The 27985-nt window shown below is 67.4% G+C and overlaps 1 protein-coding gene across 1 annotated transcript; it reads right to left on the minus strand.

Annotated features, from left to right (window-relative positions):
- Positions 1-17457: 17457 nt before the first annotated feature.
- CBX4 (chromobox 4) lies at positions 17458-23538 on the minus strand. The gene is made up of 5 exons (XM_081110344.1): positions 23367-23538; positions 23178-23221; positions 21980-22045; positions 19864-19930; positions 17458-19642 (listed from the first exon to the last, which is right to left on the minus strand). Exons 1-5 carry the CDS (start codon positions 23433-23435, stop codon positions 18221-18223), a joined length of 1668 nt encoding a protein of 555 aa, XP_080966470.1. The 5' UTR covers positions 23436-23538; the 3' UTR covers positions 17458-18220.
- Positions 23539-27985: the final 4447 nt, after the last annotated feature.

Genomic DNA, 27985 nt, shown 5'->3' on the forward strand with positions numbered 1-27985 from the left:
TTACTTGCACCGTCTCCCCAAGTTTTCTCCCCTTCCCCCCCCCCCCGCGGTCGTCCCCCCTCGCTGTCATTCCTCCCGGTCGGCCTGTCTTTCATCCCTTCGCGCGCGCTCTCACTTCCACCCCACGCACCCCCTCCCCAAACCCTGCGAACCGCGGCGGAGGAGCGGGAAGGCCCGGATGCGGGAGGGAGCGGGAGGAGGGGTGGGTGGGTGGGGGTGGCGTATCGCTGCCGCAGTAGCCGCCGCAGCGCCAGGTCCCAGGCGCGTACGCACCAGGCTCCGAGAGCAGTCCGAGGGCGCCCCCTCCGAGCCCCCTCCGTCACCTCCCCGCCCTCACGGTAATCAGAGCAATTAGCCGCCAAAGAAACGGGCTTTCGGAGCCAGAGATGTGCTAAACCACAAGCAGCCTTAGGTACCAGCAAATCACCATTTCCCAAGGTGTCCCTTCGGGCTGCGTATCTGAATGCAATCATCATAATGACAAATCGATGTCTCATTTAAAGGTTACTTAAAAAAAAAACCCAGCCAATTGTTGGGGGGGGGGGGCGGCCCTGAGTGCGGGGAGGAAAGTGCCCCGAAGAGCCACCGCGGTTTCCCAGGCACAATGCAGGAGAGCGCGGTGCGGGGTGCAGGTCAGGTGCCCGACGCTGGGCCCACCCGCGGGACGGGAACCCGCGGAGCAAGGAGACAGCGCGACTCCTCCGGGGATTACGCTCCTGTTAGCCTCAAACTCAGGCCGCAAAGGCACCGCGGTTCAGGGGGCTCCTCTCGCCTCCCCTCTCACACGCAGAGGCTCGGGGGCGCGCGCGCACGCGCACGCACGCACAGGTGTCCGTCTGACCCCTCCCAGGCTGTCGCCAGTTCCGAACCGAACCTCCAGCTCTCCCAGCGACGCCACGGCGGCCCGAGCCACCCCCTTGGGGACCTGCTCCAGTCCCCAGGGGACCCAAAGGGGGCAGCTAAGACAATGGGTACCCCAGCGCCTGGGGACTTAGCCTGTGACCGAGCTGCCTCTAGGGCCGCCGCCTCGCGGAGGCGCGGAGCAATGCCCCCTACTGGGCAGCCTGCAGCTCCAGCCGCGCGAGCGGGGGTCGCACCGGAGGCCGGAGGGGAAGGGAGGGGGGACAGAGCGCGATGACTCCGATATCCTGCCCCCCGCCCTGGCCTTTCTTCCATTCCAAATCTCAGCCCCCAATCCGGCCCCTCCTGGGGGCAGGTAGCTGAAACGGGCAGTGCCCGGACCGCGGGGGCGAGGTCTGGGAGGGCGCTGCCTGCTGGATCGAGTTAGCTTCGGCCGCCGCCGCCTCCTCCTGGCTGTTTCCGCGGAAGGAAGCTCTGTGGCCGCCGCAGCCCCGGTGCCAGCACGGATCCCTCTGACCTTGGCGGCGATTTGCTGCTGCGGTGTCTGCCTCGCAGAAAGCAGTTTCTCTCCTGCGCGGGGACCGGGAATGCCCCCGGGACAGAGTTTCCCTGGGTCGGCGCCCAGAGCCGGACTTGTGCCCTGGAGTCTTCCCTGCGCCCTGGAAAGCCCGTGGGTGCCCGGCGCCCCCGTCTCGCCCACGCCCATTTACTTCGGTCGTTTCCATGAAATCCCCCGTGTGCTTAGGGGCGTGGGTGCCTTCGCCTGGCCGGGGTTGAGGGGATGCGGCCGACGTCCTCCCACTTCTCCCCGCACAGGGACGTGTCCCTGAAGTGTGCCCTCTCTCTCCTCCTGACCCAAAGAGCCGCAGCGCCCCCGGACCTGGAAGCCCCTTCCTCTGGCCGGTGGCCCCTCGCCGCTGCCCTCTTGTTTATTAAGTGTGAACTTTCCAGCCGCTGGTGGAGCTCATCGAGCCGACGACGCCGTTGCGGGAGGGGCGAGACACTTGTCGGCGAGGAAAAATAAAGCCCCAAACTCATAGCCGCACCCCTCCCCGGCCAGCGGGCGCCCTGGGCCTGGGTTCCCCGGCTCAGGGGAAGAGGGGGCTCCAAACCCGCTCCACTTCGCCCAGGGGACCCGACGCCAGAGCCCCACCCCACCCAGGAGCCCTCGACTCGCATTTTTCGTTTATTCCTCCGCAACCCTGGCCCGGGGCTTCGGGAGCAGTTTTATCCCCGTCCGGGTGCGCCCTCGGCCCTGTCCTGAGCTCGCGCGCCCGGGCGGGGTCTCCAGCTCGCGCCGGGCGCCCCTCTCCACAACCCCGGGCTCCCCTTGGCGCCCAGACAGGTGTCTTGGGCCGGGGTGCAGGGAACAGCAGGGTGGCCGCGGGCGCCTCCTCGGTGCGGGCGGGCGGCTGTGGGCCGGGCAGGGTCGGGCCGGGAGCGGCTCCCCGCCTGCAGGAGGGTGGGCGCGCGGCACCTGCTGAGCTGCCACGGCCGCCGCGGCGCTTCCTGGCGCCGGAGGATCCACCCGGATCTTCTCGGCGAGTTCCGGGCTTGGGTCATTTTGTAGTCGGCGCGCACATAGCGTTTTCATCCATTTCTTATTTTTCCTTGTGTGGTGTGGCCGTCAGGACTGGCCAGCCCGGCTCCCACGCTGAGGTGGGGTGGGGGTGGGGACCGGGATATCTGGGGGGGGCACCCGGTCACCGAGGTCAACAGCCCATAGCACTTCCCACCCGGGCGCCGCGACCTCGCGAGGGCAAGGGTCGTGTCTGCGGTTGGGGTCCACCACGCGCACCCTCCCTGCACTGTCCCCTGCCCCCCCCCCGCAGGTAGCCGCCCTTCCCCCTCCTCCTCCCCGCGCGCCCCGCCGCGCCCCCCGCTCCCCTGCGCCCGCGAGAGTCCGAGCGCCCCGCGGAGAGTCGGGAGCCGGGAGGCGAGCGGGGAAGGGCGCGGGCTGCGGGGCTGCGCACCCCCCGCCCGTGGCAGCGTGGCGACGGCGCCGATTGGCAGCCATTTTCTGCAGCTGCCGCGGCCCGGGCTCCGCGGACTGAGACGGAGGCTGCGGCGGCCGGACCAAGGCGGCGGGGACGCAGGGGCGCGGGGCGCCGGCGGGGGGACCCGGCGGCGGCTGGGCGGGCGGGGGGCGCAGTGTCCCGCGCGCGCCCCTCCCCCGCCGCAGTGCAGGCGCAGCGCGCAGCTCCGCGTGGCGGGCGCCGCGATCCCCCCTTTCCCCGCCATCTTGTACCCGCCTGGCGCCTTCCCAATGCGGGGCTCGGCAGACAAAGCCGGCCGGCCCCGGGGGGCCCCCCCGCACCCACGGGGCAGCGCGGCCTGGGGCCCCGCGCCCTCGCCCGCCCCTCCCCCCAGGAGGCTCCGCGCGAGGCGACGCCACTGGCTCAGCCCTGGAGGGTCAGCCGGGACCCCAATCGCTTCCACGCGGTTGTTGGGGGGACCCTCGCCGCAGCCCACCCTGTTTGCAGGGAGGGGGGTCCCCCACAGGCGGCAGCGATGAGGAGGGCTGGGCACCCTTTCAGCTCCGAGTTCCTGGTTGGGTGGGTTGGGGGTCATAGCCCCCACCGCCCCGATAGTGCCAGCCGCACGGAGGACCCCAAAAAAGCCTGCAGCGTGGGCGCCTCGAGGCCCCCCTGGCTGCCAGCATCTGCCGCCCACGGGAAACCCCACACTCCATTTCCTGGGTGGCAGGCTGTCTCCGTCCCCATCCTGCTCAGCTCCTCCTTCGAAGCCTCTAGGACTTCCAGACCTCGGGGCTTGTGAGGTGTGGGGAGGGGAGGCACCCCTTCTTCCGCCCAGAGACCCTGGCCCCCGCCAGCCCAGCCCAGCCCGCTGCTCCTCGCTAGGGAATTCGCTCCCCGAAGTCTGGGGCGGGTGGGGTCCCCACCCCTCAACCCCGGCGAGCCCACTGCCACAGGCTCTGGCGCAATCCTTCCACTTAAGTGGGTCCCCATGTTTCCAGGACCCCAGGAGCGCAGATAGGAGGGTAGATTCACCAACTGAGGCCGGGAGGGGGGTGTCTGGTGCAAGGTCATTCACAAGGTCACTCGCAGAGCCCGAGGCTTTTTCTTCCAAATACCAAGATCAAAGCTGGGCTGGGGTGGATGGAGTCATTCCTCCTCGTCCTGCCGCCCCAGCCGGACGGGGGCCAGGGCTGGAGGGGGCGGGGCGCGGGGTGGGGCGGAGCGGCCTTGCTCACCTCTGAAAACTGGGTTTTCCCACCGCGATGCCTGCGGCCCTCTGCACCCAGCCCCACAGGGTCGCTCTGGAGGGTCTTATGGGGTGGCCTCTCCAGCGCGCTGGTGGGGTTCAGTGCCTCCCCCCCATGCCTGCCAGCCCGCGTGGATTCCGAGCCGGGCTCCAGAAACCTGTCTGACCACTTCGCCCATTTCCCAAGCTTCCCCGGCGGGCAGCTGGCTCCCCAGTGGGGTGAGGCTCCCGGCCTCAGCTGCCCCTGAGGGAGGGTGGCAAAGGGCAGGCGGCCGGCATCTTGGGGGGCCTCCCAGCGCTCCCCCGCTCCCCCTCATCTCAAAAACCCGCGTTTGGAAGCTCCACTCCCGGCCTCTGTCCGCCCTGAGCGCACCTCCGGGCGTAGGCTGCCCTGGGACGCTTACAGTCCCGTCGGGGCGCGGAGCTGAGCCCCAGGACACAGAGGCTGCGGAGCGGCGAGCAGCGCCCTGGTGGCGGGTGGGCACGTGGCACCGCAGCCTGCCCTGCGCCCAACCTTCAAAGGGCTTCAGAGGTTCCAGCAAGTCACCAGGTCGCCCCAGAAAGGGAGTGCGCCCCTCACCGGCCGCGCCGGTGGGTGACAACCCCCTATTGGGATCACCCGTTCCACCAACTGACCCCCAGAGGCGGGGGATGGTGCGTGGCTTGGGGCTGCGCCCGTGGCTTGGGGCTGCGCCCGTGGGGAGTGGCTCCCCTGCTGTGTGGGGCTTCCCTTTGGCGGGGGGGGGGGGGGCCCGAGTTGGGCCTGTGAGCTCCTTTTCTTCCCTGCCTCGCCCCCTCCCCATCTCCATCTCCCTCTTTTGGGGTGAAGGTCGGGCAGTCAGCACGTGGTGTGGGTGGGCATCCTCCCGACCTGGGGAGGAGGGGGAACAGACTCCCCCACCCCTGGAGCACCTCCCCTCCCCCACCCGCTCCCCCTCACCCCCCAGCAATAGCTTGGGCTTCCTTCGGGGCCAGGTGGACAGGCTTAAGGAAGGGGTGGGATGGAGAGAACAAGGGGCGGGTGTGGCCACTCCTCCCCCCTGCAGGGTGTTGGGTGTCGGTCTCTTCTGAAGGCATTGGGGGAGGGGGTACAGAGCCTAGGGTGAGGGGGAGCCTCCTGCTAAGGCTGTGTCCCCAGAGCTCCGAGCACTTGGATCCCTGAAAAGGGAGGAGGCTGCGGGAAGCTGGGTTTCCAAGTGGTTCCGGAGGAGGAGCAGGGGCCAGTGAGCCGGCCCTAGAGTGGCCAGCGCTGGGCACAGGGACACCCGGGCCCAGCAACGCCTTGGGCAGTCATGGGGTGGATTCCTGCTTTGGTAGAAGGGTAGCCTGAGTGACAGCTGGGGACTCCGCCTTCAGGATTCCAGGGGACCAATGACTCAGAAGCAAAGCCCCTGGGCTCCAGGCCTCAGGGTCCAGTCCATGCAGCGTGGCCTGGGCAGGGCCCTGATGTGACACGGAAGTGCCTGCACTCAGTGGTGGGGAGAGAGCTTTTATTTCTACATCCGCACCCATGGGCCTCCCTGCCACCGTCATGGGAAACTGCCTCCAATGCACGTCTGTGCCTGGCGCGTCTCAAGGGCCCCGGGGCCTGGAGGAGGGGCCTGTGATTCCCGTGCCGTGCCGTGCCGTGCCGTGGGTGGAGGCAGCCACCGTGGGAAGCTTGTCTCCCAGGAGAAACCCTCCTCCCCCACCACCTCCCCCTCTCCCACCTCCTCTCCTCCTTGGGGGAACCCCAGGATAAAATGAGACATCGGCCCCGGGTTGTGCTCCTCTGGAAGTCCGTGGGGATCCCTCCAGTCTACTCATCGCCCCCCATTACTGGGGTGACTGGGGTGCCCCTAAAACCTTCTCCGGAGCAGCAGGCACAGGAAGAGGGGCAACATCCCGAGAACAGAAGGGACGGTGGCCAGCGGGGCCTTGAACAACCGGCTACAAGTTCTCCTCGGGAAACACCTGCACGTTGTCGGGCTGTGGCCGGGAGGCTGCTGTGCAGAGGCCTGATGTGTGCATGGGCTGGTGTGTGCATGGGCTGATGTGTGCATGAGCTGGTGTGTGCAGAGGCCTGATGTGAGCATGGGCTGATGTGTGCAGAGGCCTGATGTGAGCATGGGCTGATGTGTGCATGGGCTGGTGTGTGCATGGCTGGTGTGTGCATGGGCTGGTGTGTGCAGAGGCCTGATGTGAGCATGGGCTGATGTGTGCATGGGCTGGTGTGTGCATGGGCTGGTGTGTGCATGAGCTGGTGTGTGCATGGGCTGGTGTGTGCATGGGCTGGTGTGTGCATGAGCTGGTGTGTGCATGGGCTGATGTGTGCAGAGGGCTGATGTGTGCAGGAGCTGGTGTGTGCATGGCTGGTGTGTGCATGGGCTGGTGTGTGCAGAGGCCTGATGTGAGCATGGGCTGGTGTGTGCATGAGCTGGTGTGTGCATGGGCTGATGTGTGCATGAGCTGGTGTGTGCATGGGCTGGTGTGTGCATGGGCTGGTGTGTGCATGAGCTGGTGTGTGCATGGGCTGATGTGTGCATGGGCTGGTGTGTGCATGGGCTGATGTGTGCATGAGCTGGTGTGTGCATGGGCTGGTGTGTGCATGGGCTGATCTGTGCATGGGCTGATGTGTGCAGGAGCTGATGTGTGCATGGGCTGATGTGTGCATGGGCTGATGTGTGCATGGGCTGATGTGCTATTTTCACAGGGGACTTGAGCACCTGCAGATTTGGGTTTGGGGGTGGTGGTCCTGGAGCCAATTCCCCGCAGATACCCAGGGACAACTTCAGTTTTAGGGGAGTCGGAAGTTATAACTCGGATTTTCAACTGTGTGGAGGGTCGGTGTCCTAACCCCGTGTGATTCAACGGTCACCTCTAGAACCATCCACCAACCGCCTGCGGCGACACAAATGAGCAGCTGGTGTGGGGCAGCGCCTGGGGGAGCCTCGCAGGAGCTTCCTAAGCGGCAGTGACCCTGCACAGGCGGGAAGAACTAGTGCGCCTCACTGTCCCGCACAGCGGGCATTACTCAGCGTCAGGTCCTCTGGCATCCTAGACAAATTCCCAGTCATTTCTCAGCAGCACGTGTCCGCCTGGGACGTGCGGGTGCTGTGCTGGAGTCCCCCCCGGGCCCGTCCACCTCCATCCTTGTGGTGGCTCTACGGTCCCAGGAGCGGCTCCCCAGGCGGGGTCACCTCAGGTCACAGCCGGTGCCTCTGAGGGTGGCCGCTGGGGTCCACGTGACACTCCTGCGGAGGGGCCTCCTGGCTGGACGCCCACCTCCTGGCATGTGGCGCCGGGGTGGGAGCCCAGCAACCTGGACCCCAGCCCCAGCCCCGCCCTCGCCAGCTCTGTGACCGGAGCCAGGCCCGGGACCTCTGTGACCCCTGGGAGCACCCATTCCCGGGGGACGGTGGCATCTGCCTCCCAGCAGGGTCCTCCCGCTGTCACTGTGAGTTATCGGCACCGGCGGCCATGGGGCACCGGCATCTCCTAACTCCAGCTCATGACGGAAAGTATCAGAGAAAGAGCCGGGCGGGGCTCAGTGGCTGAGCATCGACCTGTGAACCAGGAGGTCACGGCACCCGGTCAGGGCACAGGCCCGGGTTGCGAGCTCTCTCCCCGGGGGAAGGGGTCGTGCAGGAGGCAGCCGATGAACGATTCTCTCTCATCATTGATGCTTCTCTCTCCCTCTCCCTCTCCCTTCCTCTCTGAAATCAATAAAAATATTTTTTAAAAAGTTATCAGAGAGAGAGACCCGCAGAGGAAAAGAAAGACGCTCCCGCTCCCACGAGCCAGCTTGGGGGCCCCTGGGGACAGTTCCTGAGAAGCCGCGGCCTGGAGCAGTGGGGGGTGAGCAGGACCCCCTGGTTTTCACTTTGGGGAGAAAGGGAGCAGCAGGACTCACAGCCTAGTAAGCAGCACACGCCATAAACACTCACCGGCCTTCCTGCCGGCCCTGCTGGGAGGGACGGCGACAGACAGACAGACACACAGCTCCACCTGCCAGACATCCAGGCCAGGGGGCCAGCGGCCAGTCAGGAGCGGGAGGCAGGGTGCCTGCAGGGCGGTGGACACCCCCCTGGGAGGCATCTTCCCACCCACCTTCATGTCTGGGCGGCGGCAGGGCAGCAGGGCCGGTGGGGAGATGGGGACCTTCGGGGCTGGAAAGGCCCGTGTCTGGCTCTGGGAGAGCTCAGGCGGCCTGAGGACGGCCCCTGGGAAGCGTTATTTATAGGCCGGCCGCTCGCCCTCTCTTATCGGGTCACAGGCAGGTCCGTCCCCTGTCGGCCGCCCGAGGCCCGTGTGCTTGGACCTTTACGGGGTCACGGGGAAGCCACCCAGCAGTGGGCGCAGCGAGCAGTGTCCCTGGACGGGGCCGGAAGCCTGTGCCCTGGCAGCTACTTCCTGCCTCTTGGGTTTCAGATCTCCTTGGGCCTCATCAGGTTGGAGAAGGGACCAGCTCCATTTGGGGTGCCCCAGTCGCCTCTGGGGAGCCATCGTCACACGCCCTGCCGGCTCTCCAGGGCACAGAAGCCAGGCCCGGGTTGGCGGCCCGCTGCTTCCAGCCCGTCGTGTGCACCGGGGAGAAACCGAGCCGAGTAAGCTGACCTCCAGACCAGAGGTCTCCATTCACTCACCCGCTTGCCGCTCTCGGCCCGGCCGGCCAGGCAGCGTGTCCGGCCTGCACTCGGCTGGCCTTGCCCGTCACTGTCACCGGAGGCCAGTGGAGAGGTGACGCGCATCCAGTGGGTTCTGCGATCAGGATGGGAGACCAGGGTCTGCAGGAGGAGGGCGTGGGGGGGGGTGGTCTCTGGACGTGACTAGGCATCGCGGGCCCTGGCCTCTCTGGCCCGGACCCAGGCCTGGCCCGTCAGTCACCTGGATGTCAGGCCTGGAGGCAGTGGCTGGGGACTCAGCTGGTGTCATTCCTGCTCACAGGACCAAAGGAAACCCCATCCACACCCCCCACAAAGCAACCCGGGACACAACATTGTGACAGCCCTGGCTCGGGGATAGAGCGTCGCCCTGCGGACTGAAGGGTCCTGGGTTCGATTCCAGTCGAGGGCACATGCCCGGGTTGCGGGCTCGCCCCCGGTAGAGGGTGTGCAGGAGGCAGCCAATCCATGATTCTCGTCATTGATGTTTCTCTCTCGCTCGCTCCCCCTTCCTTTCTGAAATCAATAAAAATATATTTTTTTTTAAAAAAAGAGTTGCTGGTTGGATCCCCAGCCAAGGCACATGCCGGGCTGTGGGCTCGATCCCCAACAGGGGGCGAGCGGGGGCAGCCGGTCCCTGATGCTCCTCTCTCATCGATGATCCCATCTCTCTCTGCCTCTCCCTTCCCCTCTCTCTAAAAATCAATGAAAACGTATTTTTTAAAAACACAAAACAAATAGCTCTGGCGAGCCACGCCCTGAGGATCAATGAGCCAGACAAAGACATGCTCTCCTGGCGCCCCTGGAAACAAGGCAATGGCTTCCGCGAAGGCCACCCGCATCTCGGGGTACGGGATGGGGTCACCGCTCGGGGAGGCCTCTCTCAGAAGGTGACACTTCGGAGACATACAGGTGAGAAGGGACCAGCCTGGGGCACTCGCTTGGATTCTTCTTTTCCTGTTCCAAGAGCCAAACCCAGGGGTGAGCTGCACTCAGTGCCCTGCCTCTGAGTCCCCTGTGCGCGGGGCGGGGTCCCCCAGGTACCGCAGCAGGGGCACTTGGCTGTCTGTCCTGGTGGTGTCGTTACCCTCGATCCCTCCTAACCTGGTGTTTGAGTCGCTCGGCTTCTCCCAGCCTCATCTGCCTGATGGTCTCCGCACCTGCTCCTCTCCGCCTCTCTCTGTTCTAATCATTTCCATTTCTCTTTTTAAGTCTTTTTTTAAAATATTTTTTTATTGATATCAGAGAGGAAGGGAGAGGGAGAGAGAGAAAAACATCAATGATGAGAAATAATCATGGATCTGCTGCCTCCTGCACGCCCCCCCCCCCCCCCCACTGGGGATCGAGCCCACAACCCCGGGCGGGTGCCCTGACCGGGAACTGAAAATCCTGACCTCCTGGTTCATAGGTCGACACTCAGCCCCTGAGCCTCCCCGGCCTGTGTTTCTCCATTTCTTTGTCCTGGGCCTTTTGCTCTCCTTCCCGCTGTGTGTCTCTCTGTCTCTGGTTCTCTCCGGCTTCCTTTGCTCCTGCTGCTGCCTCACCCTTCCTCATTCTCTCGCCAAAATACCGAAACGGGTGGAGTACCGCCCAGACGGCCGCCAGGTGATGAGAGTTTGCCGGGAGCCTAGACCAGCGGTTCTCACCCTTGGCTGCACGTGACAACCACCTGGGAATCTTTTTAAAATCCCGATTTCTGGGCCGCATCCTCCGGAAATTCTGTTTCTTTGTGATGGGGTGGGGCCACAACATGAGTAACCAAGAAACAGAACTTCCGGAGGACGAGGCCCAGAAATCAGGATTTTAAAAAGATCCCCCGGTGATTCTCATGTGCAGCCAAGGGTGAGAACTGCTGGCCTAGACCTTTGAGGCATCACAGTGGACTCAGCTGAGGTCCCGCTCCAGGAGAAGGGCAGGCGTCCTGCAGGGAAGCCCCCACCCCTCCCCCCCCCCCCCGCTGCCCTCTGCCCACCCACAGGCCTCCCCCACCGGACAGCGCACCACCCCCCACACCCGCCAGGCCCAGGGCTGAGGTGCGCTGTGGTTTGGCCAGGGCTGAGCAAACCCCCTCTTCCCGCCAAGGCCTGGCCCGCGCCAGCTCTGAGGTTAGCAGGTCTCTCGCCACCTCGGGAGCTGCGCCCACAGAGGCCTTTGTCTGCGCGGGGCGGTCACGGGGTTGGACGGCGCCCAGACCCTCCGTTCTCCTCTCCGGGTTGGGCCCCAAACCACGGTCCGGAGAACAGTGGCCAGACCGTGGCACTCAGCACGCGGCCCGTCCCTCGCGGCTGCGGCTCTGACCGCGGGATCACGGTCGCGTCGTTCCTATTCATACGCCCGGTTTTGCAGCAGGTGCATCGGGCGAGCAGGGCTCCTCGGAAGGCACATGCCCACGTGCGGGCAGAGCATGACGGGCGATTCACCTTGATCTTGGCTTTGGTGTTCTGGGGACTCCGTGTCTCCACTGGTAGAGGGAGGGAGGGGCTTGAAGCAGCCCTGCCGTTTGGCTCGGTGGGTAGAGTGTCGGCCTGCAGACTGAAGGGTCCGGGGTTCAGTGCAGGTCAGGGGCACGCACCTCGGCTGCAGGCTCGATCCCCGGCCCTGGGAGGGGCTCCTGTGGGAGGCAACCAACGGATGAATCTCTCACATCGATGTTTCTCTCTCTGTCTCTCCCCTCCGTCCACTCTCAGCATCGAGGGAAATACCCTCGGGAGGATTAACAACAACAAAACACTCCAGGCCTCCTCTGCTCCGGCTCCCAGGAGCCTGTGACGCGAGGTCAACGGCCTACCTCCTCCTTCCCGCAGGCCAGCCTCTCCAGGACCTCGCGTGGGGGTGACTGTTGGGGTGACTGTTGGGGTGACTGTGTGTTTCTCTGCTGGACCAGCCCCAGGGACTTTCCGCTCTGCGGTCCCCGCTCGCTTTGTTTCCATCCCGGAGGATGGAGGACGGAGGACCAGACGGAGGGAGAGCAGAGGGGAAGCAGGCCCCCCGCCCCGCCGGCCCGCTGGGCTGGGGAGCACCTTCGCCTGTGCAGGGGGCGGGGAGCAGGGGAAGGCTGGTGCCACACTCCTCTGGGCCTTATCGGGGTCACAGGCCCAGGGGACATCAGAGCCACGCATGAGGCCCCCCAGGGAGCTCACAGGCCCCCCAGCCCTCTTGCTCTGCAGGTGAGAAGGAGCCTGGGAGGGGAAGTCGGGGTGCAGCAGGCCCAAACCCCAGGACCCTGATCCCCCTCAGCACTGCTCCCCGGCAGCCCGGTTCTCTCAGCTCGCCAGCTCTGGGACTCGCTCCCATCCCCAGGCCTGGCGGCAGGCGAGAGGAATAACTCATGTGAGTCTAAGCCATTTGCAAACATAAATAATTTCCCGGCCAGGAGAGGAGCCAGGGGGAGGACGCGGGCCGAGCGGAGCCTGGGTGTCCTCGGAGCCGGCTGGGCGGGGAGGGAGTCAGAGCAGAGAGAGCAAAGCAGGAAACGGCCAGAGGGATGCTCGCTTCCGCTCCTCCCAGGGTTTCTGCGGGCCAGCCCCCCCCCCCCCCGCAACACACACGATTTCCTAACCCCCTCCCTCAGAGCCCGGGGACAGACAGGGTCCCCAGCCTGCACCTGGAGCAGCCAGGCCTCTGCCGCCCGCCCGCCTGGCCCCTCGTGCCCGGCCCGAGCAGTGCCCCAGCGAAGCCTGGAGGCCCAACGCGATCCTGCCCCTCGAAGCCCACGGACGTTACCGAGGAGCTCGCGGCCTGGCCTGTCCGTCCTTCCCGCCCCCGCCGTGCACACTGACCACCCGAGGCCGCTCCGGTCCCGCGATGGGTGTTTGCTCGCTTCCCCAGGATGGCAGGGCTCATGCTGCTCCCCCGCAGCACGGCCCTTTGAAGAGGCCGGAGGCTGGGTGCTGGCGGGTGGGCGCCGTGTCGTGTGGGGCAGCGCACGGGAGGCACACCTCTCCACAGCCCACCCCAAGGGGCCGTCGGCCGCGAGAGAGACAATGAGAAACCAGATACCGTGGCATTAGCGGAGAATTCCTCAGATGAAACAGGAAAGGGCGGAAATCCCGGGGTTACCTTACACCTGGCGCAGGCTGGAAGGAGGCCGAGCCGCTGTTGGCAATTTAAACTCCAGGGCGCCTTTGAGAGGAGCCGCACTCGCGCGGCGGTGAGAGCGTTCCTGCCAGTGCCTCCGCCAGCCCTACACGCACATGTGCACGCGTACACCTGCATGCACACACGTACGCAGGTGCATGCCACACGCATACGCAAGCATGCACACGTGTGCGCACGCACGCACATGCACTCGGCTGCACACGCTCCTTGGACATCCCTTGGTAACACCGCCTCTGCCCCTGCGCGACCGGAGAACCTGCGGGGAACGGGTTCAGTGAAGCCGGTCACAGGCACGCTCGCAGACGACGCACACGCGGAAGTGAGAGACGGTGTGTGCCGGGCCTCTGCTCGGCGCACACGTGTGCACGTGTGTGCGTGTGTGTGGTCACAGGCCCACACCTCTGCCACCCTGAACCTCAGGCCACACTGCACACGAAAGGGTGAGATGGTGGCCGCGCCACCGGCTGACGAGGGGAGCGGAAGCTGCGCCTGCCTGGACCCGCCAGGACACCCTGAGGGTCTGCTCCCCGGTTCAAGGGCCGCTAATCACCTGGCGTCTCCTGAAACTCGCGGATGGATCCGGGGAGGGGCCAGGGGCCGGCGGACCCCAGGGCAGCTGGGTGTGTGCCTGTCTTCTCCGCTGGACGCCTCAGGGCCTGAGGCCTGAGCCCTGGGCCCAGCGCGGGAGCAGGGCCCTTGCTGGGTCTGTGGATGCTGTTGAAGGTGGTTGTGCAGGAATCAGTGTTACTGCCCAGGAGGCGCCCGCCACCCCGCCTCTCACACATACACGCACACGCACACACGCACATGTGCGCGCACACACCCATGCACATGCACACACATGCACACACACGCACACGTACATACGCGCACATGCACGCAGACACACATGCGCGCGCACACCCCACGCGCACGCACACACACCCATGCACATACACACATGCGCGCACACCCATGCACATACACACGTGTACACGCGCGCGCACATGCACACACACGCGCGCGCACCCATGCACATGCACACACGCACACACGCACACGTACATGCGCGCACACATGCACGCAGACAGTCATGCGCGTGCACACACCCACGCGCACACACCCATGCACATGCACATATGTGCACATACACCCATGCACATACACACACATGCACACACACCCGTGCACACACACCCGTGCACATACACACATGCACGCACACACACACACACACGCACGCACGGTGTCTGACTCTGAGGTGTTCAGCTCTGAGCTGCACTAGCTGTTGGGGAACACGCCCCTGGCCTTCCTGGCGCTCAGGCCCGTCCAGCTGGAGAGCCGCGGCAAGGAGCTGGGCGGGAGCCTGAACACGGCGGCTCCAGGCACAGCGGCGGGAAAGGCCGCCCCGTCTAACCCAGAACAACCTCAGAGCGGGGACGGCCGAGCTGGCCTCCGAGGACGCAGAGGACCTGGCAGCGAGAGACGGCCCTGGAGACCAGGCCACCGGAACCGCCTGCTGCCCTGGAGACGCCCGCTGACCCGGGGCAGGTGCTCCAGCCCCTGCGCTCACGTTTCCATCTGGGGGGGCACCCGGAAGCCCTCGGAGGGGCGGGCGGCCACGCCAGCTGCTCTTAGTCACGCAAAGGCAGAGCCGAGCGCCCGGGGCGGGCGGTCCTGAACTTCGGCGGCTGGAAGCATCCTCTTCTGTCCCAGCGGAACCACCTTCGGTCCCGTTTCCTCCCGGGCCTGCACCTTCTCAGACAAGCAGCGAGCCACACGGACCCACGGGAGGAACGTGGGCTCGTCCTGCCGGCCTCCTGTCTCCGTGTCATCCTAGCGACTCAGAGGACAAGGCCCAGGTCAATCCATGCACAGGGTGCCCATGCGGGGTGCCCATGAGGGGTGCCCATGGGGGTGTGTGCATGGGGGGGTGCCCATGGCAGGTGCCCATGGCGGGGGTGCCCATGGCGGGGGTGCCCATGGCGGGGGTGCCCGCTGGGTGTTCCAGAGGGGCGGGCAGGTGCTGGCAGTCAGTGTAGAGTCCCCACCTCATGTCTGTCCCCACCCCATGTCACCCTGAGGCCCTGAGCCAGGAGTCATTCGAAGGCCTTGGGATCTGACGGGGAAGTTTCATGTTCTTTGGTAACAAGAAATAAACAAGTGAACAGCCCGTGGGTGTAGTCAGGGCTCCCGAAGCACCCAGGCTCCCTCCTGGCGGGCGGTTCCCTGGGCAGGGGCAGGGCTGTGGGGTGGAGAGTGGGCACTGCTGCCACGTCTGCTCTGCCCTCCTGGTACGTTCTAGAAGTTGCTGTTTGGGTGGGCAGGGGTGGGGAGGTGCCTGGATTCAGGAGCCCATGATGGGCTCATGGGCGGAGGGACCGATCTGGTCTTCCCTGACTCCTGTGTGCAGGTCTCGTCATAGGCGCGGCCCACCTTAAATCATAGTCACCGTTCAGAGCCACCGTTCAGAGCCAGGCCACACCCCCACCGTCATGAGGATAGCTGCACGTGCAGGCCAGGCCCGTTGGTGTAGTCCTCGAACCTTCTCCCCTCCTGGGCTGCACCCCCTCTCCTGCAGGCTGCACCCCCTCTCCTGCTGGCTGCACCCCCTCTCCTGCTGGCTGTACCCCTCTCCTGCTAGGCTGCACCCCCTCTCCTGGAGGCTGCACCCCCTCTCCTGCTGGCTGTACCCCTCTCCTGCTGGGCTGCACCCCTCTCCTGCTGGCTGCACCCTCTCTCCTGCTGGCTGTACCCCCTCTCCTGCTAGGCTGCACCTTCTCCCCAGTTTGGTTCTGGCACCCGCACAGAGCTGGGCAGCGGCCACACCCGGGATGAGCTGTCTGCCACCAGAACCCCCGACTCTGCCGCCAGGGAGCCTAGGGGTCTGATGGGACCAGGTGCTCAATGGCACCAGCATGTCCGTGGAGCTCAGCAAATGGCACCCTTGGACCCCCTTGGGGCCGGCACCAGGTTGGGCCTCCTGAGCTCCTGGTGGCCTGCCATTTCCCGCTGCCCCTGGCCAAGGCTCCAGGCTCCTCCTGGCCCTGCCCTCACTGAAGACCCCCCAGCAGGTCCCCCACCAGCCGGGGTTTCCAGGCCTCGGGCAGCTGCAGGCCCAGGCCTCCCAGTGGTAGCGAACCCCATTCCCTTCCTGTTGGTGGCACTGCCAGCCCCGCCTCCCCTTCCCCAGCTCAGCCTGGCAGAGGCCGCCCACTGGCCTGAGGGGCACCCCAGGGGACAGGGCTCATTCCCAAGCCACCCGCTGTGCAACCTGAGCCAGGGGCTCCCTCTCCCACCCCCCACGTCTTCCTTCTCCCCAGAAAAACAGGGAGACCGAGTCCCGCCTGGCATGTGCCTTTGTGTGCCAGCGAAGAGCAGGCCCAATGCTGGTGCGTGGGCAGCCTGCCAGGAGCGTCAGGATGGCCCTCCCTCGGCTCCCAGGGTGGCAAAGGGCATTCATACACGGAGGGGAGGGGGAGGGGCTTGTTTAACTTGCCAGGGGCCGGGGTGGGGGGGGGGGAGGGACAGTTCACAAAAGCCGGGCCAGAAACTCTCAACGGTTTTTTTTCTTAGAACTTTCCTTCCCTCCCTCCCTCCCCTCCCCCGCGGGCTCCCCTCCCCCACCCGGTCGCTGGTGGCCTGCAGCCAACACTGGCCACACTGTCCGCATTCAGGCCTCCAGGCCTCCAGCTCTCCCCGGGCCACTCTCCCCCCGCCCCCCATTCGGAGTCACGGTGACCTCTTCCGCCCTGGCGCCCCGCTCGGTGGGTCCCAGGAGGGCAGCCTGGGGCTGTGCCCCCACCCCCCCAGGGAGACTGCTGAGTCCGCAGAAAGCTGCCTCCGCCCTGCATTCCGGGTGCGGCTTCAGGCCGGGGAGCTGCACCTCAGAGTCCAGCCCACTCCCCTCGTCCCCTCTGGGCCCTTAACCCCTTACCATCCGGGGCCAGCAAGTGCCCAGCCCTGCCATCCGAAGCCAGACGGGTGGGCTGGGCTAAGGAAGTGGGGTGAGCAGGCCTGGCTCCCTCCCGGCTTCTCCTCCCCATCCCCATCCACCTCCCAGGAAGCCCCCTCCGGCCCAGGGGGAGCGCCTCGGGCTGGCCTGGCGCTTCGGGAGCGAGCCTGGCAGAGAAAGAGCCTCCCGGCTTTCTGGGTGGGGCGGGCCCCGCGATGCCAGCGAGGGACGCAGGAGAGGGCGGAACCTGCCCGACCAGGCGAGGATGACTAGGGAGGAGCACTGGCCCCACCGGGGCCAGCGCCTGGGTGTGTTGCACCCAGAGGGTGGGGGGGCGAAGATCAGCAGGTGCCTGGCTGGTAGGACTCTGGGTGGGGGCCGCCCCGCCGGGTCTCTGCTGGGCTCCCTCACCCCACTACGCAGCTCCCTGGGCCCGGGCAGGAGCACCCGCAGGAATTCCCCTCTCCTGCAGCGCCTCTCCACCGACTTCCCTTCCGGGGCGCGAGGTCACTCCTCTGGCTGCTGGCGCCTCTGCCCTGGAAACCAGGCCACTTGGCTTCGCTGGGGTTTCGCGCAAGACGAGCTGGGTTACCTCCCTGACACCGGAGGAGGGGGTGGGGTGGGGAGGGGGTCCAGGGCCTCCCGGGCTCCCCACGTCCTCCCGCTGGCTGCGCTAATTCTCCGACAGCGAAAAGGCACCTTCAACATCTCCATTTAATATGTACATTCAAGCAGGTAATGATCGGAAGCTTAAAGTTTAGACAGTTCTAGTAGCAGCAGTTTAGTCTAGAGCGCTCGCTTAGCCTTTTAACAAACTTTTTTTCTTTTTTTCCTTTTGCACATAGAAACAACACACCCATGTGTACGGTATCAAAAAATATATACCAAGGTCACCGATATTGCAGTTCCTGGGAGGGGCGGACATGAACGCAACCGAAATACTGACCGCGCGGGCAGAGGGCCGACAGAAGCGGGTCTGTGTGAGAGAGAATATACCATGATCTAGAGGAACTCCATAAATCTAGGCTTTTATATTTCAATATATAAATACCTACAAATAAATATAGATATATCAGCCCGCCGGGGTGGCCGGGCCTTCGGAGCTCAAACAATACATTTCCATAATAACACCACGTACAAACGGGAGTGGAGTCTGCACTGACACGTTAGCGGGTTAAAATATAATACTATGCCTCCCAGGCGGCTGGCTGCCGGCGGTCCCGGTCCGCGGGGAGCGGGCCAGACCCGCAGGCTCCGCGCGCTCGGCGCCAGTTCCCACGGAGGCAGCCGGGCGCCCCAGTCCCAGCCAGGACCCCGCAGCTGGATACAGGGGGCGCGTTACTGCGGCTTCCGGCGTCCCTGGAGCTGGGGGCCGGCCTGGCTCCCCTGGAAGTGGAGAGAGGAGTCGCCGCCCCCAGGCGCCGAGCCGGTGCAGCCGCGGGCGGGACTGCCCCTCCCGCTACACCGTCACATACTCCTTGAAAGTGACGGTGAGGCAGTTCGCGGTGACGTCGGTGATAATTATATTCCCGAAGAAGGGCTTGAACTCGCTCAGCGGCTCCTCGGGCTCGTCCTGGGCCTCGGCAGGGGGCTTCTCCGCCGCCGCCGCCCCCGGCGCAGCCGTCACCGCCGCAGCCGCCGGTGCCTCGGGCTTTACTCGGAGGCCGCCAGGCAGCGCCCCGGCCTCGCCGCGCGTCTTGACGCAGCGCAAGTCTATGGGCTCGTCCAGGTCCGAGTCCAGCAGGATGACCTCGGGCTGCGGGAGCGCGGCTGGGGGCACGTCGGCGGGGCGCTCGGCGGCCGGGCTTCCCCCCAGGCAGGTGGGGGTGCTGATACTGCGCGCCGTCAGCCGCTTCTTGCAGGGCTCGCGCTCGCCGTGGGTCTCGGAGAGGCAGCGCTTGCGCGCGTGGGAGAGGTTGAGGCCCACCGCGTGGTGGTGGTGGTGGTGATGGTGGTGGTGGTGGTGGTGGGAGGGCGCGTGCGCGCTCCGGGCCGAGTCCCAGGCCAGCAGGTCGGGCTTGGTGGTGAGCTGCAGCGGCTGCTCGCCGAAGGCCTCCTTGGTTGGGGAGAGCTTGCGGGACCCGGAGTCCTGCGGCTGCGGCTCGCCGGGGCCCAGGGCCTCCTCCTCCCTCCTCTTAAAGGGAGCCTGAGCCTTCTTCTCCTCCGCCGCCGCCGCCGCCCCTGCCGCCTTTTTGAAAGTCCTGTCCGAGGGGGGGTGGCGCTCCTCGGAGGCGCGCTTCTTGTGGCTGGGGGCGCGCGCCTCGCCCTCCGCCGCCTCCCCCGACTTGATCTTCACCGCCTGCATGCCGTTCTCCATGTACTTGCTCATCACGATCACGATGCGCCCGTTCTTGTTCTTGTTCTTGACGATCTTCATCTTGCCCCCGATCCCGTTGCCTGTCACCGCCTCCTTGGGGGCGGGCGTCATGCCGTTGGGGGGCGCCTTCTCAGAGCCCTTGCCCGGAGCTCCGGCAGCGCCGGCCAGAGGCTTCACGGCTCCCAGGTAGCCCTTGGTCCCCGCCCCGTGGGCCCACTTGTCTGGCGCGTGGCTCTTGGCACCCAGGTCCGGGCAGGTGGGGCTGGGCGCCTCCTTGTGGCCGCCCTGGTACTGCAGGTCGTACATCTTGGGGTCCGGCTGGTAGGGGTGGTGCTTTTTGCTGTTGAGCTGGTAGTAGTACTTGCTGCTCTTGCTGGGGGGCGGGGGCTTGCCCGCCCGCTCCTTGCTGTGCGGCTGGTACTGGTGGTGCTTCTTGCTGTTGAGCTCGTACTGGTGCCCCTGGCCCTTGCCCTGGGCGCCCAGGTCCAGCTTGGCGCTGCGGTTGTCCGTGGAGGAGTCCTGGAGTCCGCTCAGCACATTGGAGCGTCTGGCAAAGGTAGGCACCTGGGGGACGGGGCGGGCGGAGGGCGAGGTGAGCGGAGGGCTAAGACCAGCTTCCGGCATCAGGAGCATCCCAGCCCCCACCCGGAGGGCGTGAAAGGTCAGGCAGGCAGGGAGAGAATGGGGTGCTCAGGAAGAGACACCTCCCCCCCCCCCCCCGCCCCGTCCCAGGCCTGGAAGCAGCTCAGGTGACAACTTAAAGGGAAAGACAAGGGCGTTCTCACCTGCACCACCAGCGGCTTGGGCTTCGGGCCTCTCTTGCGATATCCCATCAGCTGCTCCTGCCGCTCCCTGAGGGCGGGACAGAGGGCGGCGCTGTGAGCCTCGGTCACCTCCCTCCAACCTGGTCACCTCCCTCCAACCTGCGGGGCATCCACCCTCCCCAGAGCAGCCGGGCCGCCAGGGCCCAGAGGGATCAGAGCTCCAGGCAAAAGGTCGCCCCTGCAGCCAGCTGGGCGCCAGCCTGGTCCCAGAGCCCCGCTTTCCACTCGCAGGGACCCTCACCTGCCCAAGGGGGCCTCCGCCTGAGGGGCTCCCCCCTCTGAGGTCCCCACCTGAACTGCTGCCCCCACAGCCCTGCCTCCGGCTGGAGAGGTGCCAGTGCCGCCCTCAGCCTTAGGCCGGCGGCCCTGCTCAGAGCGGAGTGGGCACGGGGTCCAGGGGTGCAAACGAGGCCCCAAAGGAGGAGTTTGAGGACCACGTCCCTCTGCAGAGGCGCGGGGCGCTGACGACCTCATTAGGGTTCAGGTGACGAGCGCGGCCAGCGGCGGCGGGAGGGCCGGTGACCTGCAGGCCGCGCGCTAACCCGCTGGAGGGGCCGCGACCTCATCTACAGGCGGCAAATGAGCCAATTTGGGGCCGGGGCGGAGGCCGGGACCGCCAGGTTCCCAGCCACCCGGTGAACCCGCTCCGGGCGGCGGGGGCGGGGGCGGGGCGGGGCAAGGACACAAGCCCCGCCCCTCGAGGAGCCCGGCCCCCTAGATTTCCAAATGGATCAAGTCCACGCACAATGGCGGGTCAAAAGAGTTGCCTGGCTTCCGCCCGCGGCGTGGCCTAGGGTGACCCGAGGCGGCGGGCCGGGCTTTTCCAGCTCTGCCCCGTCCTCGGTGGGAGAAGGCGGCGCCTCTCCAGCCTCGGCCCAAGTAGGAGCTTATTTCCGGGCCAGAAACCTGTTCTCCCGCGACCCTAGACAGCCTCCGCGGGTGGGCGCACCCCGGGGAGATCCGCCGAGCCCGGGAGCCCCCGCCAGCCTGACTCCGAAGTTGCATGACATTGCAACAGCCCGTCCTTTAATTCTCCGGGGACCCATTACGCAACATGGCATCAGCCGCTGACATGGTTACAGGGCGCCGAGCTCCCAGGTGGAGCCGGGCGATCCCTGCTCTGCGCTCCCTGCGTCGCGGGAGGGCAAGTTCCCCGCCAGTGGCTCTCTCCGAGGGTCTAGAAGACTGAGTTTACGTTTTAGCGCCAAACCCACCACAGGAAATAATGCAAAATAAAAAAGAGGGAAGGGGGATGGAAGGCAGCGGAGTGGCGGCGCTCCCGGGCCCCTGCCGCTCCTCCCTCCTCGCCAGCCCTCCCCCCATCGGTCCTCCCCGAAACGGAGAACCGCAGCCACCGGCGGGGATTCCAGCTGCAGCAGCTGCGGCGTGACAGGCATCTGTGTGCGCGGGGATGAGCCCGCGTCCTCCACCACCCCTCCGCCGCCAGGCAGCACCGCACCCCACACCCTCTGGGCCAGGCTCACCCACCAAGGAGCCCAGCTCGGCGCATGAGCACCCACTTCCAGCCAGAACCTGCCCCTGCTCCCAGCCCCAGCCCCCGGGGCTGAGGGTGGGGGCTGAAGGTCTTGTCAACTTTCCTCCGGCCCCCAACAGGTTAAGTTCTGCTCCGTGACGTCCGGCGGCTTCGCAGTGCCAGCGCCCTCCGAGCTGCCCCACGACGGGCCGGCCCAGGCAGCCCCGTGGCTGCAGCAGAGCAACACCTAGGTCCTGGGGGCGGGGCTCCGAGGTGGGGCCAGGAGGGGGGCCCTCGGGGGACCAGCCGCGGCTCCGAGTTCTCGGGGCAGCCGTAGGGCCACCCGCACTCGCCCTTCCCGCAGTTCCTCCAAAACACAAGCCTCGCCTTCTCTGGCCCTGCCCCGCCCCCACCTCCAGGCTGCAGCAACCGCCAAGGACGGTGGTTTGGGCAGCCGAGGCCGCAGCCGAGCCTTCGGACCCGCCTGGGGGAGGGGGCTCCCGCGGGCCCCTCCCGGCCCTGCCCCCCCCCCCCATGCTGCGTGGCCCGCTCTCCGGTTCCCACACCTGGCCAGCCGCTGCGGGTGGCTGCCGGGCCGCTCACCTGTTCTGGAAGGCAATCAGCAGCCGGGGGTCCAGGATGTTCTCCTCCGGCTCCCACGTGTTATATCTTGCAAGGGAGAAGGGAGGGGACATGGCGTAAAAAAAAAAAAAAAAAAAGAGCCAGCGCCGCGGCCTCCAGGTGGGGATGACATAAGGCCCTGCCCTGTCTTCATTCGCCCAAAGCTGCTTAGCTGTGGACGTGGGCTGGAGCGTGGATTTCTGCAGGCCTGACGCGGCCCCTGATACTCTCCCCCCACCCCCAAGTCAAAATAAACACGCAGGGCAGGAAGGGGAGGGGTGAGGAAAATGAAACTAGCCGTTTATTGAGCAGTTGTCAAGAATTTTAAGCATGTTACTGCGACATGTTCCAAAGCCACTCTGCTCACCAGGAACCCTGCGTGCAAAGCAGCCCAAATGCAAGTCGCCGTCCCCTGCTGCCTCCCCAGCCCCGGCCCCGCGAGGACTTCGGGCGTTTGACCCCTAATCCTATCACCGCCCGCCCAGCGGCCCCCCGCACCCCCTCGGGGCCCTGGAGCCCGCTGTCACGGGCAAGCACCCCCCCAAATACTCAGCAACACAAAAATCTGCCTCTGAGCGTGAGTGTGTGTGTGTGTGTGTGTGTGTGTGTGTGCGTGCCTGCGCGTCAGGCTCCATCCGGTGCCTTCGCATTTTAAATTAAAAAAAGAATTCGCCACCGAAAGCTCTGCAGCGGCAGCGCCCAGCCTTTGCTGCCTTCCCCCCTCTCCCTGCACCACCAGGAGGGAGGAGGCACACAATTGCATTTTCGTCGCTTTTTAATTTTTTTTTTTTTTTTTTTTGGTTTTGCAATATGGAGCCGTTCGGTGGAGGGAAAGGGGAAAGGAGCCATTTTCTGCTGCACATCAGCCAGTGCCTGCGCCCGCCCTCCCTCCGCCGGCCTCCCCGGCTCGGCCCGCGCCTCTCCTGCTCCGGCTCCTTTTAGCGCATAAATTAGTGATGGCATTTCCCGGAGCGCGGAGCACAACACAGGGCGCCGGGCTCGGGCTCGGCGGCTCGGCTTCCCCAGTGCCTGCCACCGACTTCCCCACCCCCTCCTCCCTCCCCCCACCTCCACCCCGCCTCCCGCCGCTCCCCCCACCACCCCACCAGCCCGCCGGGTCCCGAGCCCGGGAGCCCCGCGCCGCGGCACCCGGCTCCCCCGCCCCTCTGCCGCTACTTACTTGGGGGACCAGCCTCTCCATTTCACCAGATACTCCACTCTGCCCTGCGGGGGGAAGAGACACACTCCCTCAGCTTCCGCGGGATCCCCGGCCCCGGCCCGCAGCCTCCCCACCCCCTCCCCGCCTCCTCGCGGGCTGCTCCGGCCGCCGCTCCCCCGCCGCCTCGCCGCCGCCCCCGCGCCGCCCTACCTTGCGGATCCGCTTCTTCTCGATGCTCTCCACCGCGAAGACGTGCTCGCCAACAGCTGGCAGCTCCATGGCCGAGCCGGAGCGCGCCGGGGCGCGGGTGGCCGGCGCCGCTGCAGACACTGCTGGCTCCCGCCGGCGCCCCGCGGCCGCCCCGGCGCAGGCGCCCCCGCTGCCTGCGCCGCCGCCGCCGCCGCTCGCCCCGCACCGCCCCGCCGCCCGCCGCTGCCCGCGCCCGCCCGGCCCCCGGCTCCGCTCGCTCAGACACTGAGCCCGGGCCGCGGCGGCACAAGAACTCATGCAAATCCGGCGTCAGCGGGCGGGGCCTCGCGGCCGAGCACGGCGTCAGGGGGCGGGCCGCGGCCGGGATTGGCGCAGCCGGGCCTACCGGAGCCCGGGTCCCGGCGCCAAGGGGGAGGAGGAAGGACGCGGGAGGCGGCCGCGAGGAGGAGGGCGCCCGGAGGTGGGAGGGAGGGAGCCTCCAGCCTGGGCGAAGGAGGCTGCAGGGAGGGAGCGGGACGGGGCGGGAGAGGTGTGCCGGCCGAGGGCGCAGTGGGGTGGGGAGCGTGACAGGGCCCGGGCGGTCTCCGCGCGACCCCCGCCTTCCGCCCGGCGCCGTGCCACCCCCTCACCTCTGGTTCTCAGTGTGCGGCGCCCGGGGACCTCTGCGGGGGACCACCAAGGCGTCCCTCTCCGTTCCCAGCGGCATGGAATTGCGTCATGTGCCAACACCCGGGGAGCCGCCGGCAGGGGGCAGAATCGGGCGGGGGCAGCTGGGGAGGGCCCCCCGCGTGCCTCGACACCCCGCCCCGCGAAGCTTTGAGCGTTTAGGTTGGCGAAGAAGAGGAGAGAAAGGGCCCAGAGGAGAGAGGATCGCGTGCCAAGGCTCGCTGGGGAGAGCGTGGAGAAGGGACGAGGAGGGGTGCGGGGAGCAGCCAGCCGGGGCCCTGGCGCGCAAGAACCTTGCCGAAGGGGCTGAGTCCATCGCACCGGTGTTGATCGGCTTCCTATTTACCTGAGGCCTTTCCTCGGCGTAGGGACAGGATGTCTACCTCCCAACAGCATCGCCCGCCCTGCCCCCCGCAGGACCAGAGGCGGGAGGACGGAGAGGGGGCGCAGTGACGTCCAGGGGCGCTGGAGGGGGCGAGGACGAGAGGACTTGGTGGGGTCCCAGGGAAAGGCATTGAGAGAGGGAGCGAGAGCGGTGAGAAGAGGCTGAATCTGGACAGGGGCAGATGGGGCCGCGCGAAAGGGAGGGGAATGGAACGGACCCAGAGCCAAGCCTTCGTCGGGAATTTGCGTGGCCTGGTGCGGGACAGCCCGGCCAAGGCCTCCCCCACGAAGCCGAGGAGCCCCGAAGTGTGAAGTTTAGCACCTCCGGCTGCCAGACAGCCGACCGGCTGGGGGAGCTGCTGCACCCCACGGGGCCTCCCGAGGGCGCCACCGCGGGCTGTGAGCTCGGTCGGGTCGGGGTGGGGAGTGAAGGGACCCGGGACAGGGCCAGGCGGCCGGAGTGGGAGGGGCAGGGGCGCGCCGCCCGGGTGTGTCCGGCAGGCCCGGCGCTGAGCCCTGGAAGGACCTGGAACAGGAAGCTTGCGCAATCCCTTGGCTGCGTCCACGGAGGAAGAAACAGCAGGAGCCGAGCAGAGTGGAACCAGAGGGGGGGGGCGGGCGAAGAGCCATCCGGGTCTCTGCTCCGCCCTCACGGGCCTGGAGTTCGGGGTGGGGACTGCTCAGGGACTCGGCCGCGCTGGGAAGGGGTGGGGTGCAGAAGCGAAGCCCCAGAGCTTGTGCTCGCGTCCTCCCAGGAATCCGGGCGAAGCCTGGAGGCGGCCTGGTGTGTACGAACGCACAAGTGGGCTCGCCACCATTTCACTCCCGCAGCGGCTCCCTCTGGCTGCTGCCCGGCTGCCTAAGGCGACCAGCCTGGCTCCCCTCTGGGGGTCCTGGGCGTGGACAGGGCTCCGCTCTCTGAAGAGCTCCAGGCGCCAAGCCGAGATTCCCCGGGGTGGGGGTGGGTGGGGTGGCGGCTGGTCTGGCGAGGGGGGGGGGCGGCCCGGCTGTGGTCCTGGGGACAGGTGGGTGGCCCTCGGCTGTTACTGAAGGTGGGGGAGGCAGGGGAGATCCTGTTGTCTTCCTGCTGCGTTTGGGGCTTTCCCCCCACGCTCGTCTAGGGCTAGAAGCTCTCGTGCGGGACAAGCTCTCGCGTGGGACATCAGCCCCCGGGCAGGGGAGGGTCCGGAGAGGAGCGAGCGGGGAGCGCTGTCTGCGCGCAGTCACCTGCGGGGCTGGCCAGCCTCGCGCTGCGGCCTGCGGGGTCTGCAGCGACCCGGTCCCGCACAGCCCTGCGTCCGGGGCGGGGCGGATATTCCCGACACTCTGCCGGGCCCCTCGTTAGAAAATCCCCTGGAAATTCTGTTTCCAGTGGTTGTTTCCGTGGCGTCCGGGTCCGGGGGCGCCGGGGGAGGGGAGCGGCCAGCGCAGCCTCCGCGCCGCCAGGGGCGTTGGACTCCGCGGTTGAGGTTGTGAACGCCGGCCCGCGCCCCCGGGGCTGGCGCTACGGACTTCGGGGGCCACGCAGTGGCACCCGGTTCCCCGACGGCGGGTTTGCGCAGGAGCCGGGCTGGGCCCGCTGCCGAGCTGGGGAGGCAGGGCGGCTCCCGCGGCGGGACGCGGACCTTCCCTGGAGCTGCCCGTGCGGGAGGGAGAAGTCGCTGGGCTCCCCAGGCCTGTCGGAGGCAACGACCCAAAGCTCCGCAGAAGCAGGGGAGTCCCGTGCCACCCCCGCTCCTGGCCTTTCCGCCGCGTCTGGGGGGGAAGGACCAAGACACACCAGCGACCGCCCGCAGCGCCGCCGGCTCCCCGGGCTCCGCGGTGGTGTGTTTTGTCCTGTGGAGGGTGGGCGAGGTGGGGAGAGGCCCGGCCTGGACCACCCGGCACCTGCGGACGGCTGTGGGGGGAGCTCGGCCGGGAGCACGGTGGGGCCGCAGGGGGAAGCGGACAGGGGAGGGGCCGTGAGCGCCTGGAAGCTCCCCTGACGCCCGCGGTCCCTCCTGGGGAACCTCCCGCGGGGCCTCCCCTGCCATCCCGCCCCAGGCCTCGGCCCCTCGGAGCCTCAGGCGAGTGGAGCCCGAAGTCGGGATTCCCAGAGCCTCCAGCTGGGGCCCCTGCCTCTGACCCGGGACGTCCTGAGCCCGCGGGGAGCCCGGCGCAGGGCCTGAGGCCGCGCGTCTGACACGGCCCCTCCCAGCCCGGGTCAGCCAGGGCCCCTGGGCCCCGCGAGGGACAGAGTCTTCTGGGCGCCCCCTCGGGCTGGGGCCCCCCGGGGCCTCAGGGGCCCCCGGAGAGCGGCGCTTTCTCGAGGAGCCCAGGCGCCAGCCCGGCGAGCAGAGGGAGGAGAGGGGCCCTGGCGCCCGCGGCTTCCTACTGACGGGCCGACGCTGGCCACGGAGAGTCCGGTCCCAGAGGGGCTGGCCGCCCGCGGGAGGACACGTCTCAGACACCTCTCCCCCCTGGCGCTCGGCCCCCCCGCCCCCCCGCAGGCCCGGGCTCCGCTGCGGAAGCGCCGCGACTCCCCGCCCGGCCTGTCCCGCTGCCGCGCTCCCCGCTCGGGGCGGCTTCTCGGCCGGAGGTGACCCCGGGAGCCGAGGGGCACGAGGAGCCGCGACGCGGACACCCGCGCGGGCTTCGCGGGGGCTCATTTCTCTTTGTTCTTGAGGGACCGGCCTGCGACTGCGGCTCTGGCGTCGGGAACGCGGCCTGTTTCTCGTTGGCTTTAGGGGAGCTGACTAGTGAGACTGTCCTGGGGGGCGGGGGGGGGCAGAAGAGCGGGGCGATGGTGTGGGAGCCCCAAACCCCGCCCCGGCGCCCTCTCGGAGGGACGGCTTTGTTCCTCAGGGCGCCCCTCCGCGCCCCGAGTTTCTGCTCTTTGTCGCGCCGCCCACCCGCGAAGGGTCGGCTTTCCTTCGGGTGGAGAAGCCCCTGGCGCCCCCAGTCCCTCCGAGGCGGGTCCTCGGGGCTGGATCTGGGCTGCGGGGGGGTGGGGGTGGGGGCGGCCGGGCAGGGTGCTGAGGTGGGGCGACGGGCCTGGCGCGCCATCAGGCCCGGGCCCCCGGGCAGGTTTGGGGCAATTCTTGGGGCCACGCCGCCGCCGCAGGGCCCGCCTCCGCATTGCCGCACGACGGGGTCTCGGGCGCCCGAGCGGGACAAGTCAGTTTTCTGCGACGGCGGCTGGCCCACCCGCTCCCAACATCAGGCAGCCGCCCCCCCCCCCCAGGCCTGACCGGAGAAGGCCCGCCCCGCCCCCGGCTGCGTCGCGGGGTTCCCGCGGCCTGGAGCTGGGCGCCCCGGGATCCACATTTCACTGTGGTCTCTGCAGCCGCTCCCGCCGCCGCGCGCTCACAGCGGCCTCTGTGGCTGCGGTTCCATTGGGGTTCGTTTGCCCACGTCTCCCCGCGCGTCCTCTGCCCGCCAGGCTCGCCCTCCAGGCCGCCCCGCGCGCGGCTCTCGGTGCCCCTGCGGCGCCCCCGGCCCGGCGGAGCCCACACACGCGGCAGCTCGCTCTTTCCTTTTCCACCGAGAGCGGCTGCAGCAAAACGAGAGCGAAATAAACCGCCCGCGGA

This window comes from Myotis nattereri (assembly GCF_964212035.1).
Source record: "Myotis nattereri genome assembly, chromosome: 16".
Lineage (NCBI taxonomy): Eukaryota > Metazoa > Chordata > Mammalia > Chiroptera > Vespertilionidae > Myotis > Myotis nattereri.